This window comes from Vombatus ursinus, unplaced genomic scaffold, assembly GCF_900497805.2.
Source record: "Vombatus ursinus unplaced genomic scaffold, bare-nosed wombat genome assembly UNPS02007284.1, whole genome shotgun sequence".
Taxonomy (NCBI): domain Eukaryota; kingdom Metazoa; phylum Chordata; class Mammalia; order Diprotodontia; family Vombatidae; genus Vombatus; species Vombatus ursinus.
In genome coordinates, this window is record NW_020947062.1 from 20,887,895 (window position 1) to 20,906,393 (window position 18,499).

An 18,499-nucleotide genomic window follows, 5' to 3' on the forward strand; every position below is an offset into this window, starting at 1 on the left:
TTCGATGAAGCCACTTCTCTAAGTTGTGAACAGATTTCTTCTCTTTGTAGCTTGGGATTGTCTATTTTATTCTGGAGTCAAAGAGCCACTGGAGTTCGTGGAATATGGGGAAGTGAGAAGATCTGACTTATGCTTTATGAAGATCACCTTGCTGCGGGGAGTGTGAAGTGAAGTGGGGGGAGTCTTTAGGAAGGGAGGGCAACCACAAGACTACCGTCCAGGTGTAAGGTGATGGGGCCTGCACCAGGGTTGTGGCAGCGTCAGAGGAAAGATGAGAGATGCTGGAAGGTAGAACTGACAGCAGCAGGCAACAGAACTGAGAATGACACCCAGGTTTCAAGCCCGTGTGAGTAGGAGGATGGTTAATTTTCTCAAGGGATTCAATGCAATAATTTTTGCTTCTTTCCCAACTCCTGAACTTCGCACCGGAACCGCGTCTAAAATAATGTTTTTTAACACTACCCTATCGTTAAGTTTAGCACTAAGCAGGACTAAAGATGGCTGTGCGTCACGTGGTCCGAAAACGGGGCGGGGGAAGGCGCAGCCTCGCACCGCCTCCAACGACAAGCTTTGGAAGGTTCTGTAGTGCGCTTGCGCGCGGGGTGGGGGGAGGGGCGGAGCAGCGCGTTCCCTCGTCCCCCTGTTTGCGCGAGGCTAGGGAAGGACAGCACATGCGCGTTCCTGGGGGAGTGAGCCCATTGTGTGAGGGGGACCAGCGGACCGCTGCCTCACCTTGGGTGGTGCCGCCTCAGGCCGGGATGGAGCCGCTGGCCGGCGCCACGGAGGATGACGGGCCCGGACCGCCCGGGCCCTCGGAGGGCGCGGGCCTGTCTACTTCCCAGCGCCGGGCGGAGCTGAGGCGAAGAAAGCTGCTAATGAACTCGGAGCAGCGAATCAACCGGATCATGGGCTTCCACAGGAGCGGGAGCGCCACGGGCGAGAAGCTGGGGCCTCCGGGTAAGTCCCCGGCCCTCGGCGAGAGCCCGTGGGGGCCCCCCTCGCGCCCCAAAATTACCCCAATGCGGCACCTGGCACCCAGCCGGGACCCCGGGTGTCCTCCCCTCCGCCTGGTTCTGTCGGGCGCAGCCCCCGCCCCGCCTCCTCCTGCGCCTGGCCCGGGCGGGAGTAACCCCGAAGGCCCAGCCCTCAGCCCTGCCCCCTGCCTCCCCGCGGGGGGTCCTTGCGGAGCCCTGCGGCCCGCGACCCCAGTGAAAGTTTCCCTCTCGTTCCTGCACACCTTTGAGAGGTGGAGCTCTCCCTTACCTCCAGAAGACCGACTGGTGCTTCGTCAGCCCCAGCAAGACTGCTTTCCTGGCCACCCCAAAAGGCATTTCCCCTTCTTCTGTCAGACTGCCCAGCCGTATAGACCCGTTCTCCAATGTCCCTCCCCCTTCCACTGCCCTACTATTCCTCTCTCTCTCCTTCCTTCCTTCCATTCTTTTCATCCTTTCATCTCTTTCTCACCTGCATTAAAAAAAGGGTTGTACTTTGCATTTATTACCCACAATATTGGTAACCTGTGGTCCTGCTGAATCAGGGATAGGAATGGTGGAATTTGGGGGTAGGGAGGACTGGTTCTTAGCTGTTCTCTTGTATCTAAATAGCAGTCTGAGAGATGTATTTGTGTTAGTAGAATCGATTAATTTTAGGTGATATCTTTTTGCTTTTGTGTCTTTCTCATTCCTTGTTTTTAGACACTGTCAGGCAGTGGAAAACAAAGCCTTTCATTTATTTTGCTTCAGCTCTAGATATCCCGATAACCACCTTTATTGAGTTAGAGGTGTTATTGTAAATGGTACAAATCTTGTAAGAAATGTTATGATGTCACTTAGCAAAAGAAGCATTTTTAACTAAACAGTTTACATTTAGAGAAAGTTTCCCGTGTGGAATAACTATGAGTGGTAAACTTTGATTTTGAATAAAAGTTAAATGTATACTACCATGTTTAGTGCACTGTGGTAGGCCCCTGACGAGGCACAAATTTAAAGAAGACATAGTCTTAACCCTTTAGAAACTTATGTTAGTAATTTACAAACTGAATTTTAAAATACTTTTAATCTACATTTTCTCCCAGTTTGTACTTCCAATTGCATTGAACATTCCCTTTATTAAATGGCCTTTATCACCACTTGCAAACTGATAACAGATTTATATATATTTTTGTGAAGAAGTAGCAGTATTCTGGGTAGACTCAGTTATAGAAGCACAGGCTTAAAATTTAAGGCAGCATAGTTTGTTCTTGTTCAGTCATCATTTCACTCATTGTGACCCCATTTGGGCATTTCTTGGCAAAGTACTGAAGTGATATGCCATTTCCTTCTCCAGCTCATTTTATAGATGAGGAAACTGAGGCAAAAATAGTTAAGTGATTTGCCCAGAGTCACACAGATGGTAGGTGTATGAGGCCCAGATTTGAACTCAGGTCTTCCTGAGGCCAGGCCTGTCCACTGTACCGCCTAGCTACCCAAGGAAATATATATACATATACATATATATATATATATTTAAATGTAATTATGCATATATACATATATGCCTGGGAGCTGGAAAAATAAGGAAATGTTAAAGTACATTTCAAATATCAAAGAGATGGTAGGAGGCAACAGGGTATAGTAGACATAACCTTGGACTTAGAGTGAGTTGAAATCTATGTTAGAACCCCACCTCCAACACTTAGCAACTTTTGACCATGGGCCAGTTTCTATTAACCTTTTCTGAGCTTCTGTTGGATGATATCCACAACAAGGATAATGCTTAAAACACCTACCTCCTAAGGCTATAAAAATTTTCTTTTGTCAAGTCATAAAAGCACTTCTTCACAGTCCTTTTTCTAATGTATTTTTTTCCCATTTCGTGAACTATTTTATTACTCTCTTCATTTTGTCCATTTTTACTTTGCAGTTCCTAACTATCTTTTTAAATTTTTTTTGATGAGGTGATTGGGGTTAAGTGACTTGCCCAAGGTCACACAGCTGGTAAGTGTTAAGTGTCTGAGGCTGGATTTGAACTCAGGTCCTCCAGACTCCAAGGCCAGAGCTCTATTCACTGTGCTACCTAGCTGCCTCTCCTAACTATGTTTTTAGAAAGAATAGCATTTTCAAATCTTTTGGAATATGTCAGCATATACAATTCTACAATAGAAAGATTACATGAGCAGGTACTGTTTGACTTAGCCACACCCTGTACAATTTGAAATCCATATTCAGTAATCATTTTAAATTTTAGATTAAAAAGAACTGAAATCCCTGCCCCCATAAAGCTCATATTTCATCCTCTGAAAGAACATCTATTCTGCCTTGTTTAGTTTTAATATTTCACAAGGGTGATTCTGAGGATATGTTTTGTTGTTGTTTTTGCAAGGTCTTTAATGAATTGGATTCAGAACCATAACTTTAAATATGTTTATGGCTCCTTGTCTCAGTGGCAAGCTCTTTATATGTTAATATATATTGTGTTTACCATAACATAGCATGCATGCTTTATTTTTTTTTTCCTTAGAAGAAGAAGTGAACACAGAATCAAAGCAGCATGACACTGATAAGCTGAACTCCCTCCCTGTTCCTTCAGTTTCAAAGCGAGTGGTGCTGGGTGATTCAACTAGCACAGGAGCAGTGGACCACCAGGGTGGCATTACAGAGATCAAGGGAACCCAACTGATAGATAAAAAGGACTCTTTAATCAATCCACCTGAGAGTGCTAGTGATGGTAACCTTGAACTCCATCATCGAAAAAGAGGGGACCTTACAACTGAAACTGTCCAGAGAAGCTCCCAGCATGGCTTAGACCAGTATCTTTCCAGATTTGATGAAGCAATGAAATTAAGAAAACAATTGATTAGTGAGAAACCTAGTCAAGAGAATGGAAGTACAGGGGAAGAATTTGATACTTTTCGAATTTTCAGATTGGTGGGATGTGCTCTTCTTGCCCTTGGAGTTCGGGCTTTTGTATGCAAATATTTGGTAAGAAAAGAACACTTAAGATATTAACAATTACAAGGTGTTTCAAATCTAAAAATAAGATCCTTTTCAGAGTTCTTTAATAACATTAGTAGATTAATATTACCAACCTTGTGCTTTTTATGGGAAATAAATTCTATTATTCAAGAGTTACATAGTATGGTGCTCTGATTTAATAAAATATTCTTCCTAATAGAGATCATGTGTACCATATGTTAAATACTATTTTTCAAAAAATTCAAATGTATTGAAACAATACTATTCTGAGCATAACTATTGGTTATCTTTACTGTGAAGTGTCCAAGTTCCTATTATTCCAATGTTTAGATTGGCAGAATACTGGATAATGAAATCTACTATAATAATTATGTTTTACAGTGAAAGAGCATTTGCAGAGAAGCTAAGAAGTAGTACTGTTTCTTAGTTAACATTCCCTGTACACAAGATGACATATATTCAGTTAGAAAGCTATATGATTATTCAAAGTATCAAAGATAAAAATATATTACCGTAAATGGAACAAAAATATCAATATGTTTATACTCTACATGACACCAAAACTTAATGAGAGGGAACTTGTAGCTTTTCTACAACAGGTATGTTAGAACTATTTTCAGAACTTTAGAGTCTATGTAAGGTCATATCTTCTGTATTACTTTCTTAAAAAGTTGCGTCTTGAATCATTGGAGAATGAGGTTTTCCAAATAAGTTAATTTTCCAAATAATTGAATGTGCCTTTTAAGCATTGTAACTTTTTTTAAAAAAAGATTTTTATGGAGCATTTTATCTTCTTAAATATTTTAAACATAATTTATTTTTTCTTGATAATTTAGTGTTTTAGTTAGGAACTGTACCCATGAACATAATTTCTGTATTTGGTCCACATCTCTTTAAAATGTGAACTTTCCATTTTAGATCCTTTTCAGTTACAGGTATTGTTGGTTGTTTTGTAGTAAGGAGTTATAGTATAGTTAGCTAAATTAGAGTAAGCAGGCTCTGAGTGAAGACCTGATGAACTTTCCTGTTTCTAGATTATGAGAACCTGGACTTTGTGTGGGTGTAGATTCTGATTGTGATTTTTGTATTTTTGAAAAAAAGATTTCCAGGTAACTATGTAAAATGTATTTATAACACTTGTCTTGTAAATACATACACCTCCCTCTACTTCATTCCCCACCCCTTCCCAACATATACATGTGTATATATATAAATGTGTGTGTATACACAATATAGACATATGTACATATATATATATACACATATACACATTGATGTATATTCATATATATGTATACATATTTACACAAGAGTACTTATGTGTGTATTTCCACATAACCTTTAAACCATCTCATAAAGGAAGACTTGTTTAGCTGGAAGTGACAGTCCATTAAAAGAAATTGGCATTTGTCCAGATGTTGACTTAGAAATTTGGAACAGTATTTATGAATAAAATTCTTTTGTTCTCCTCACCTTTCTTTCTATAGGAAGAATATTCTTTAAAGCTACCTAAAATGAAGTATTTTACTGTGATTTTTAAGTTGAATTTTGCAGTTGGCATTAATTTGACTTAATGTGATTTCTGAATAATTTGTACACTAGCAGCTGATTTGCTCTTTTGTCTTTACAGTCCATATTTGCTCCATTTCTTACATTGCAACTTGCATTCATGGGATTATCTAAGTACTTCCCAAAGGTAAGTTCATTTATACCTAAAATATGTGCAAGTCTTCTAATTCTGTTTTTGTGGAGTTATATTCAAAGATGTTTAGGTAATTTTGGGGTTCTTAAGCTGGGGTCTGTGAACTTTTAAAAAGATACTTGGATAGCTATTTCAACATAATTGGTTTCCTTTGTAAGCCTATGTATTTTATTTTATACATTTAAAAACATTCTGAGAAGGGGGTCTGTAGACTTTGCCAGATTGTGAAAGGAGTCCATGGCACAAAAATGTTAAAGAACCTTGGGAAATGAATCATGTTCTTCAGCATCAGTAGTTTAATTCAACAAGCATTTATTAAACATGTACTTTATGCTAAACACTGAACTATGCCAAGAGATAACAAAGACAAAAATGGAAGTGATCCTTGTGTTCTAGGACTAAAATTTTACAGGTAAGTCGATACTTAGTAAGTTAGGCACTGGTATTTGGTGTCTAAAATTATCTCAAAAATAGATTTTTAAGGGGCAGCTGGGTGGCTCAGTAGATAGTGCACCAGCCTTGGAGTCAGGAGGACCTGAGTTCAAATTTGACCTCAGACACTTGAAACTTTCTAGCTGTGTGACCCCAGGCAAGTCACTTAACCCCGATTGACTCATTGCCTCATCAAAAAAGAAAATGAATTTTCATACAAGGGTTGGACCCAAAGAAGAAAAGGAAAAAATGTACTTAACTCCCTTCTTGGGTGAGGTCAGGGACTTTGATTATAGAACACTGAATTTACTATAGGTCACAGCCAATGTGTTGATTGATTTTACCGCATTGTTTTTTTTTCCTTTTTTAAATTTTTTACAAAGGATAGCTATATGGGAGGATGAGATATATTTGGAAATAAAAAGGTGATTTTTAAAACCAAAAGCTATCAATTAAAATTTGAATTAGGGTTTTTTTTAAAAATCTCATTGTGATATCTAATAAACAGTAATAATAAGGCATTGTTAAAGGGTTTCTTGGCTCTGTGAACTGCCTTGTGTCACCCCCTCCTTGAAAAGAGCAGAAAACAAAAGCATGAGATCAATATCAGTAAGGAAAGAGAAGAGAATAAAGTGTTGGAAAAGTTGATGGTACTGCTTTGCCTGAAAGATAGGATGAACATGCCTTTGTTTTGAACTTGCCATTTGATGATTGCTGTAACTATGTAGATTGCTCCTCTTTAATGCAAAACTGTATTCCTTCTGTTTTTTGAAAGGATTTGAAAGGGAGTCTTTACTTTGTAAAAAGAAAAGTTTGAGCCTTCAAGTCAAGATGGCTAAGTGAGGGTTTGAAAAAGATCTGGACTCTTCACATTCCCCCCCAACACACACAAACATACACCCATAGAAACAATGTGAAGAAAAGTAACTTTAAACAAACACAATAAAATATATAGGATTATTAGGGAAACCAATTATAATTAAATACAGTTATCAAAATATATTTTTAAAAATGCAGATTCATAGATGTTCAGGTTAAGAACCTTTAATATTAAAACTGTCTTTTAGTTTTCCTGGTCTCACCATGTTACCAGCCTTTTTAAAAAAACAAAACAAAACAAAACATAGGCTCCTTAGATAACATCCTATACACATTTACAAAATTCCTCATTTGTTAGTGTTAGAGTGTACTGATTCCTATCCAGGTTCTTCTCCCATTGCCTTTAGGGTGATTTGGACACTAGTATCCTATAAGTCCCATCATCATTGAAATAGAAACTTAAACCAGAAATATTAACAGAAGTGTTAATGTTTAAAAGGATAAAAAAGATTTTGCATGAATGAATAAACAATCTCTCTAAAATTAAAAGAAAACATTTTTAAAACATACCAGTAAAAAGAGACATCTGCAGCCTCTGAGCATCTAGCTATTTTTAAGAATGTTACCCCCCCAATAGAAAAATGGTCAAATGACATGAAAGAGGAATGGTAAACTGTTTATAACTTCATGAAATGATGTGTTAATGTGATAATCATGTATAAATAATAGCATATAAATGAAAACAACTTTAAGATACCCATCAGAAAGGCAGAATAGAAGAACAAAAGAAGAAAATCTAATATTGGCAAAACTGTAGGGAGAAAGATACTGCTACATTGCTAAGATTATATTGTTAAAATATCAAGAAAGATCTAATTTCTTGAAAAATATTCATACCTGTGCAAAAACATTCTTTTGCTGTATCTATTTGTAATGATAAAAAAAAAACTAGAAATAACTATTGAAGAATGACAATAAATTTTGGCCCCAGCTCTGTTGACTACCAAAGTGAACCCTGGGCAAGGCATTTAACTTTTTTGTACCTCAGTTTCCTCCTCTCTAAATTGTGAGGATTGGACTAGATGACTAAATATTTATAGAAAAGGACATAAAGGAAGATTGGTAGATCCAGAATTTTATACAAATTAACTAAATAAAAAATGAAAACTGAAGTTAAAATAGCAGGACTTCAGACACTGGAAGGGACCCCCAACAAAGACATTTATAGTTTTGTCGCCTGCTGATTTGTTTGATTCTAACCTGCTAAATGCCAAGGGTTTTATATAAAATTTTATTTCTTATTTTGTTAATATAGAAGGTAAAAAGAAAAGAGATACATAGTTTCATTTATGCAGTTTTTAAAAATTGAATTTTAAAGAACTATTAGCAGACTAGAGAATTGTAATTGACAACGATTATATATGATTCCTGGTCTGAGATAGGTCTACATGAATTGATTGTATTTAAGTCTTTTTACTTTAAAGCTTTTCTCTTTTATGAACCCATTTTTCAGAATTTAGAAAATACAATGTTTTGTTTACATTGTTAGAATGAATAACAGTGACAAGTTAAAATGCTGTCTGCTCATTCTTGTAGTGTCTTCTTTAAAAAGAAAAAAAAATCACAACATACTTTATTACTGAGTTTTCAATTTCTCACTGAAAAATTGAGCATTTGCTACTGTCTTTGAGCCATCAATTATAGATCAATTATAATTGTCCTGTATGAGAGAGAGACAGTGTGTGTCTGTCTTTGCTATAAAATTTTTTTGACTGATAGCTGAATCCAACTCATCTAGACCCATAGTAATTGATGAGCATTAAATATATTATGATTTGGAGCACAGGGGAAAGGAGGGTAATATTTTACTTTTTCTTTAATCATTATAGAAACACAATTTTACCCCTGGAATGTCTGTTAATCTAATTTTCTTGAGCACTAACTGTATGAAGGCACTGGTAGAAAGACAATTGATTTTTTTTTCCTATGTTCAGCCAACTTTTAAATGATGAGTGGAAAGGTTTATGAAAATTAAATATATCAATCCTAAAGTAGAAAACAACAGCACGACGAATTCTCTGAGGATAAAGGGAAAATCATTGAAGAAACAAATATTTAAACAAAAGAAAGAAAAACTTCAGCCCTTATTCTCTTTGACCCCTTTAGCTGCCTTTTAAAAACTATTTCCTTAACTTTTGTGCTCCTTGTTCTATTCAAAGAACCTCAAAGGGGCAGCTAGGTGGTGCAGTGGATAGAGCTCCGGCGCCTTGGAGTCAAGAGGACCTAAGTTCAAATACGGCCTCACACACTTGACACATACTAGCTGTGTGACCCTGGGCAAGTTACTTAACCCCAATTGCCTCACCAAAAAAAAAAAAAAAAAAAGCGAAAACAAAACAAAGAACCTCAGAGTTAAAAGGGGCTTCAATGGTCAGCTAGTTTTAGCAGTTCCTCAACAAAAATTCCTTCTGTGATATATCCAGCTAGTGGTCATTCAGACTTTGCTTGATTGCTTTTTCTTAGGGAAAACACACTATCTCTGAAACTAGTTCTTTCCACTATTAGAATAGTTCATTTGAGGGGCAGGTAGGTGGCACATTGGATAGAACACCAGCCCTGGAGTCAGGAAGACCTGACTTCAAATCTGGCCTCAGAGACACTAGCTTTGTGACCCTAGGCAAGTCACTTAAGTCTGATTGCCTCAAAAAAAAAAAAAAAACCAACAATAAAAAACTGAAAAAACAGCTTATTTGTTAAAAAGGTTTTTTTTGCTCACTACAAACCTCTGTAATTTCTACCGGTTTTCCTAATTCTGATTCTACTTTCTGGAGCCCAGGAGAACAGTCTTACCTCTCTTCTTCATGAAAGCCCTTCAGATACTTGAAGATGGCTATTATATCCCCTCAGTTTGTTTCTTCTCCTGCTAACTAATCATCTCCGTTTCAGGCAGTTCTTACATGGCATGATTTCAGTGCCCTCCACCATCATGGCTACTTTCTTCTAGACATTCTCTAGCTTATCAGTGTCCTTAAAATGTGGCACTTAGAACCAAACAGCTTTAAGTGTAGTCTGACCATGGCAGAAAAATAGTGGACACAATTGGAGACTGTGTTTCTCTTAATGAAGGCTAAGATTATATTAGCTTTTTGTCTACTGTGTCATACTCTTGACTCATATCGAACTTATCCTCCAAAACTCACAGATATTTTTCAAGCGAACTACTACGAGCCTCCCCCTTCCCTTCTTGTACTTATTATGTTGGGTTTTTTAAACCTAAATTAATTTATCTCAATTAGATTATACCTCTTTAGATTCAGTTCAGTGTTTTTTCCTGTCAAGATCTTTTTAGATCCTGACTTTGTTATCCAGCTTGTTCATTTACCTTTCCCCCCCAACTCCCCTCAACCCTTTATTATCAATACTTTTGTTGAAATCATTGATTAAAAATGGCTAATAGCATAGGGCCAAGTGCAGAATCCACTAGCACTAACTGGAGATCTTCCAAGTTGATATCAAACCATTAATTACTATATTTTGCACTTGGTCATCCAATTATTTACAATTTCCATATTTACCTGTGATCTAGTCCACATCTCTAGCTTGTGGACAAGACTAGTCTTAGAGACTTTGTCAAATACTTCGCTAAAATCTGGATAAACTATATTTACCATGTTCCCCTCATCTGTCAGTCCTTCCAACTTTGTAATATTCTCTTGTTAAAATAGGAAATGAGGTTAGTCTGACACGATGAATTGACCACTAGGATAACATAGGTAGTAAGCATCAATGAGGGAAGATTTGAAGTCTGGTCTTCCTTGCTCCAAGTCCAGTACTTTTCTCCAAATTTCAGAGGGATTCTCTTTCAGAACTGCCTGACAACAGTAGCTGATATTATCTTAGACTTCATTAAGAGAAGCATAGTATCCAGTTGTCCACTGTTTTTCTGCTTTGGTTAGATGACACTGTATTCTTTTTTATTTTTTATTTTTTTGCTAGGCAGTGGGGTTAAATGACTTGCCCAGGGTCACTCAGCTAGTGAGTGTTATGTGTCTGAGGCCAGATTTGAACTCAGGTCCTCCTGACTCCAGAGTCGGTGCTCTATCCATTGCGCCACCTACCTGCCCCTGGACTTTTTTTTTTTTGGACACTATTCTTGATGGAGCTATATTGGCTCTATGTGATTAGCACTTCCTTTTCTGTCCATTAACTATCCCTTTAATAATACATTCTAGAATTTTGCCATGACTCAAAGACAAATATGCTAACCTATATTGAATTTTTTTTTCCTTTTGAAAATTATAATGTTTGGCCTTCACATTCTTATTCCATCTCTTACATCCTCTATAATCTTTTAGTAATCACTGAAAACAGCTTAAGCAAATGCATTCTTTGCTTCTTAAAAAACCCTGAGATGTTTTTCGTCTGAGCTTCATCAAGGATAGCTGGGAACTCTCTTACTATACATCTCTCTACTTATCATTATTATCAGTTTTCTGTTGGCCATGTTTGTTCTGCTCTTTCTAGTCCAAAGATCATTGTCTTGTCAAAGAAAACTTGGCAAAGAAAAAATCGTTGCTATTCTTTCTCTCTCTTCTGCCATTATCATCCCACCCACATTGAGTAGCAGTCCTGTACCTTTGAAGCTTCCACCTTTCCTGTTTCTAATCATTCCTTTTTTGTGTTCTCATTCAGTTTTTGCGAGTCTTCCCCAGAATTCAGTTCTTGACTCTCAGCTCTTTCTATATTGTCTAGTTGGAAATCTCATCCACCTATTTCCCATGGTCCCCATAGGTTGGTCACATCTCTATCTTCGGTTCTGGCGTCTTGGTTTTGCTTTTTTTTTTTCCATTTGACTGTTGAATATTTCCATTCAGGTTAGTTTTCAACTCAAATATGTCTTAAAACCCAGCTCATCATATTCAGATACTTAAATGGATTTGTGAACTCATTGTTTTGAATATTTCCACTAACAATACAAGTTTGAACCTTTCTGTCCATGTCCTCTTATAATATTAGAAGCCTGCCTTCCTTTCTCCTAACGTCATAAGCATAGTAGTAGAGCACCTGAGCTATCTACCTGTCATTTATATAAACACAACCAATCTATCCATAACCACTCAAAAGTTTGGATAGGGCAGTAGACTTGGAATCAGGAAGATTTGAGTTCAAATCCTGCCGTAGACATTTACTATGTTACTGAATGAGTCATTTAGCCTCTCTCAACTTCAGTTTTCTCATCTGTAAAATGGGAATAATAATAGCTCTTGCCTCATAGGTTGTTAGAAGGATCAAAATATTTATACATACACAGTATTTTGTAAATCTTTAAGCAGTATATAAATGTTAGTTAATTCTGCAGTGTTCTGGGGTTTGATGCAGTCACTACTATGTTTTCTGCAAAAAGGACTATCTGGAGGAGGTTCACAATTTCTGAGGGAATCCCTTATTAATTTTTATTCTGGAGTGGCTCTCCATCACATTGGCGAATGCCTTTGGCAAACATGCCTGCCTGTTTTATGCCTTGCCTGATGTTTATTGTAAAAGGATTATTGAAAAAGGCTACTTCTTTTCTATCTTTCAAGGAATTTTGAATGATGTTATGTAAGTATAGGAGATTAACCTTGTTGGAAGAGCCTTTAAATCAGCGTTTTCCTTTTTCATAATAAACACTGAGAGCTTATCTCTACATATCTTTGTTAGTTGCATAGTGGAAAAGATGTTGTCCATTGTAGAATTCTGTAAAAAAACTTTCCCATTTCTATTAAAAGCTTTATCAAAAATAGCCCCTGTACGTCTATAGGTGAATCTCATTAAGGTTTTTTTTTATAGATGCAAAAGTAAGCATGTACATCAATAGTTGTTAATGTTCTTTCTGTCCCTTTTTTTTTTTTTTTTTTGGATTAATAAAATGTAGAATTTTTTCCTCCCATGCCTTTGGCATCTTTCCCTTCCTCAAGTACCTATACATTGATCCCTCAAACTTTTGTTACTTCTGATAAGGATCTCATCTGTATATATGTTGCCATTCTAGCTGCTTTTCCCATCTTTATCCTCGAGTGCTATTTCTGTTTTCTCTGTAAACAGATTTGGGCCTTATGATTCCAAGTGTGGTAATCCTGGTAGTGAAAAGTTTCATATAAAAATATTTGTAGATGTTTTCCATTTTTCTTCAGTTTGTTGACCTTCCACATTCAGCTTTAAATGCCCACAAAATGTATTTGGGTGTCTTGCCAAGCATTTTTTTCCTTTTTCTTTTCTTTTTTTTTTCTTTTTATTAATTTTTTGCAAATAGTGTTTTCTTTTGTCCAGTTACATATTAAGATAGTTTTTTTCAATATTCATTTTAATAATTTGAGTTCCAAATTTTTCTCCCTACCCTCCCCAAGACATCAAGCAATCTGATACAGGTTATACATGTACAGTCATGTTAAACATTTCTACATTAGTCATGTTGTGAAAGAAGAATCAGAACAAAAGGAAAAAACCAAGAGAAAGAAACAAAAACAAAAAAAGTGAACATAGTATACTTTAATCTGCATTCATACTCCATAGTTCTTTCTTTGGTGTGGATAACATTTTCCATCATGAGTCTTTTGGAATTGTCTTAGATCCATCGTATTGTTGAGAAGAGCTAAGTATCATAGTTGAACATAGTACAATGTTGCTGTTATGTGTACAATGTTCTCCTGATTTGGCTCACTTCACTCAGCATCAGTTCATGTAAGCCTTTCCTTTTTCTGAAATCTGCCTGTTCATCATTTCTTATAGCACAATAGTATTCCATTACATTCATATACCACAACTTGTTCAGCCATTCCCCAATTGATGGGCATTCCCTCAGTTTTCAATTCTTTGCCACCACAAAAAGAGCTACTGTAAATATTTTTGTGCATGTGGGGTCCTTTTCCTTTTTTTATGATCTCCTTGGGATACAGACTTACTAGACCTGGTATTGCTGAATCAAAAGGATGCATAATTTGATTGCCCTTTGGGCATAGCTCCAAATGGTTGGATCAGTTCATAACTCCAACAATGCATTAATGTCAAAATTTTCCCACATCATCTCCAATGTATTTCATTTTTCTTTTCTGTCACGTTAGCCTATCTGATAGGTATGAGGTTGTACTTCAGAGTTGTTTTGATTTGCATTTTTTCTTGTGACTATATAGATAGCTTTAATTTGTTCATCTGAAAACTGCCTATTCATATCCCTGGATCATTTAGGGAATGACTTGTATTCTTATAAATATGACTCAGTTCTTTTTATATTTAAGAAATGATTTGCCAAAATTTCTTTAAATTGTTTTTAACTTAAACTGCTTCTCTTTGCTTTATGAAGCTTTACTACTCATAATCATTAATCTTGGTAAAGTTTTTACAAAGAAGCTTATATTCTAAACTGATGTTGCCTTTAGCCACCATCTCGCATTGCTTGTCAAGTAAAGCAAGTATTAGCTGACTGACTTGCTTTTTTGATCTCCTTGTTATAAGTATTGATTTATATTGTATAAAATTATAATTGGTGTTAATGTATTTTCTGTTTTCCATTACATGTTTTTGTTATCAGTTTCCTATTTAAATAGTTCAAGATTGAGTTGTTTCAATTGCATTCATATTTTCTTATCATTATGATTCTTCTAGTGTTTTACTAATTCTGATCTTTGCTCTAAATCAGGTTGGACTATATATACAGACAGGTGGTTGAAGGGTGATTCCCATACCAATAATAAGTCAGAAGTGTGTTAAAAAAAAATTTCATTTTTGCCGTGGGGGAAATTTAATCTGTGCTTTCCAATATATTTCTCATATACCTTTTGAAGTCACAGAATATCAAAGTATATATTAATATAATATTTGGAGGGTCTGGATCTTCCTAGAAATTCTCTTTCTGTGTTCCATCTTCCTCATAAATATTGGTGAATAAGGTGCAGCTATTTTGATGAAAGTACTTTTACAAATTCATGAGTACTGCAATATAAGATAGTTCAGTATCCCATGAAATAATGTTTCTTATTGCTTTAGGGGGTATAAGAAAACCAACTCCCCCCAGTTTGTTTCTTTTTGCTTCTCCACAGAGTGAGTTTCTGTGAACAATCCTTTTGTTTAGGTTCAACTTCTCCTTTTTAATGGTTTCATTTATATAGGTTATCCTTGGTCAAGACTGTAATGATTTGAGTCCTTCAGCAATATACTCACCTATATGCCATTGAATAATGATCTCACATTTAGAGTCCCTACAGTCAAATTAAAATCTGTGGATGTTTCAGAATGATTTTTATCACCTTTCCTTGCCATTCTGCCTTCATTCCTTCATCCCCTGCCAACATCCTTTGTTCACCCTAAAGGGTACAATCATTCTCCCACTCAGGCAGATTCGAAATTTCAGTCATCTTTGACTCTTTCCTCAATCTTTCATGTTATAATTATAGCAATTACTAAAGTTCAGTCAATTCTGTTGCTTTTTGGTTGTAAGACTGGACAGTTCATCCACATTAATTTTATTCATCTGTAAGTGATAGTAATTATATTACCAATGCTGTGTAATCCAACAATCATTTCTTATGCACCTATTGTGCTTAAATAGGTACTAGGGGTACAAATACAATAGGAAAAACAGTCTCTACTCTCAAGGAGCCTACTTCAACTAGCGGAATACAATATATAATCAGGAAGTTTATACATGATCATTGAGAAAGAAGGACAGAGCAGTAATATGACTAGAGTACTTAGGAAAGGCTTCTTTGGGAAAGTTCTAATTGAATTGAGCCTTAAGGGAAACTAGGGATTTTAAAAGGAGGAAATGAGAGGGATCTATAGGCATAAAGAGCATTACCTTGTCAAAGATGTGGAGGCAGAAAATGGAATGCCAAATTTGGGCAACAGGAATTAAATCAATTTGGCTGGAATGTAGAATATATAGTAATATAAGTAATGTACTTCAAAAATATTATCATTAGGCTCAAATGGTAAATGACTATATAAATATCCACAATTACGATTCTTTGTATCTACAACACATGGTGCAGTGACCACCTTGCCTGTAGCAGGTGCTCAGTAAACATTTGTTGATGTGATTTTCTGTCCATTAATGCTTTAAAACTAAACTAGCAGTTTGTGTAGTCATGCTTTGCAAAAAAATACTACAACTAAAACTTTTCACAGGACTTGTTATTTGCTGAAAGTTGTGTTTGAATTTATTTATCCCTGCTTTTTCTTTGTTTAGAGTGAAAAGAAGGTGAAGACAACAGTACTAACCGCTGCACTTTTATTGTCTGGAATCCCAGCTGAAGTAATCAGTCGTTCCATGGATACCTATAGTAAAATGGGAGATGTTTTCACAGACCTTTGTGTCTACTTTTTCACTTTCATCTTCTGCCATGAACTGCTTGTTTTTTGGGGCTCTGAAGTTCCATGAAAGCTATAATAGAACCCGAAAGAGTATCTTATAAAGCCAATTTTCTGTTCTCTACTAGTCTAAGGAAAAGAAACCAGTTTATACTTTTATAGCATTCTTACTTGATAGGAGTTGTAAAACCACTGGATTTTGAATGGCAGGGTTCCCAGTTCAAAAGTTTTGCAGTTATACTGGTCCTGATGTAAAGAATAGAGTACATGTCATTCATTTATTTGTCTTACTCATTTAAAAGGTGTATCTGTTGCCCTGGCCTACATTCCCCTCAGGTTATATTCTTTTTTGACCTATAATAATACAACTAAGGTCTTTGTACTCTTTGCAGAACTGTTAAACATTGTCTTAGCCATCCCTAAGAACTGCTTCCGGTATTTGTTTTTCCTTCTCTTAAAATAAATGAGTCCATCTTATCCATAAAATTAAATTAACTGTGTTTTCTAACCTACTTGTATACAATGTAAGATCCAGTAATTGAATGAAGTAATCAAACAGTTAATTTCTTCATTTTTCTTCATTGAAAACATTTCTTTATTTTCAGTTTGACCTCTAATATTTAATCAAATATAGAAGTCCATTTATACAAATGAAATTGGAGGAGGCTTGGGAAGTTATCTGTTGTGTTTCTGCCATTTAATTGGAAAATGTTTTGTTTTATTTTGAATGATCAAAAATATGGCATTCCAAATCAACCTTTATTAACTCTTGTTGATTTAGTCTTATACTATTCTTATTTTCTTTCATCTGAAAAGGAAAATGATTTCTCTTTGATAACTTATTGGCTCAGGTCTACAACCCAGAAGCAGAGAAAAGTTTATACAAACTGACTTGATAGGTTTCCTCATTTGAGGGAGGCTGTCTTTCTAGTGTAAGATATGAAAGAATTGCTACTAATTATATTTTCTTAGAGATTTTTATGGGACTTGTATATTAGAAATATTCATTAATTCAACAGTTTTTTGTTGTTGTTTGTTTGTTTTTTTGGCAATTGAGGTTAAGTGACTTGTCAGGGTCTCACAGTTAGTAAGTGTCAAGTGTTTGGTATGAGGCCAGATTTGAACTCAGGTCTTCCTGACTTCAGGGCCAGTGCTGTATCCACTGCGCCACCTAGCTGCCCTCAACAGTTCTTATAATCAAATATAGAAATGTTTTTTCTTGTTCAGTTTTATCTTGCACATGCCCTAAATAGAGTTAATGAAATGATAGGACCATCGCTTTTATTTTCTATCCCTTGCTGCTCCTTAGCTCCATCTCGTACTGCATTCAAGAATTTGACTTTGTTAGGAACTTCTCTCCAGGAATCTTGATCTAGGAACTTGACATTGTCTCAAAACCCCAACCTTGCTCACTTGAGGCCAGCTTTAATCCCTACAACTCCCAGCTTTGCCAGGAATTCTATGCCATTCTGCCACTACTTCCAACCACTGCTCCACTCTGGGACCACAAGGTTTCATCCTCTTCATGGGGCAAATATCGGAGGTTTCCCTTTCTTGGAACCCAGTCAAAATATCTATAGCTCTTCTGTTTGACTCTCTCAATTCTAGTTTTCTTTGTCATTTTCCCACATAACCTTTCTAAAGGTCACACAGAGATCACAACAGTGACTTACCCATGACTCAATCATGCAAATAAAATTACATTAAAGAAATGGGCTTTGAAAAAGGATTAAGAACTGAATGGAAGCTAAATATAACTCAGTCCTAATTGGTGGATCAAAAAACAAAACATAGAAACGATAATTTCATCAAAGAAAATGACAGTGAGATAGCATATCAAAATTTGTGGGATGCACCAACCTTAAAAGATATCCTAAGGGATAAATTTATGTCTCTATAACATTTTCATCATCAAAAGAATCGAAGAAAAGAGCAATGAATTGAATATGCAACTAAAGAAAACAAAACTTTAAAACCTCAAACCCTTAAAATAGAAATCATGAAAATCGAAGAAATTACCAAAATTGAAAGAAAACAGACATTAACCACTGAATAAATAAAAGCAGGACCCTTTTTTTGAGGGGGAGAAACAACATAAATTGTTAGCTAATTTGATTTTGAGAAAGAAAGAGGGGCAGCTAGGTGGCGCAGTGGATAGAGCACTGGCCCTGAAATCAGGAGGACCAGAGTTCAAATTTGGCCTCAGACCAAACACTTGACACTAGCTGTGTGACCCTGGGCAAGTCCC

General features: G+C 36.2%; 1 protein-coding gene across 1 annotated transcript; it reads left to right on the forward strand.

The window, feature by feature from the left end:
* The first annotated feature begins 629 nt into the window (after positions 1 to 629).
* On the forward strand, positions 630 to 17,267 carry CAMLG (calcium modulating ligand). Its single transcript, XM_027849211.1, has 4 exons — positions 630 to 957; positions 3,499 to 3,959; positions 5,584 to 5,649; positions 16,130 to 17,267. Exons 1-4 carry the CDS (start codon positions 672 to 674, stop codon positions 16,319 to 16,321), a joined length of 1,005 nt encoding a protein of 334 aa, XP_027705012.1. The 5' UTR covers positions 630 to 671; the 3' UTR covers positions 16,322 to 17,267.
* The last annotated feature ends 1,232 nt before the right edge of the window (positions 17,268 to 18,499 follow it).

What these genes read in the sequence shown, in the direction of transcription:
- CAMLG (XM_027849211.1), top strand. Translation starts at nt 672, where the DNA reads ATGCGCGTTCCTGGGGGAGTGAGCCCATTGTGTGAGGGGGACCAGCGG. An exon ending in CGAGAAGCTGGGGCCTCCGG is followed by an intron (nt 958 to 3,498) that starts GTAAGTCCCCGG and finishes TTTTTTCCTTAG; the next exon opens with AAGAAGAAGTGAACACAGAA. An exon ending in TATCTAAGTACTTCCCAAAG is followed by an intron (nt 5,650 to 16,129) that starts GTAAGTTCATTT and finishes TTCTTTGTTTAG; the next exon opens with AGTGAAAAGAAGGTGAAGAC.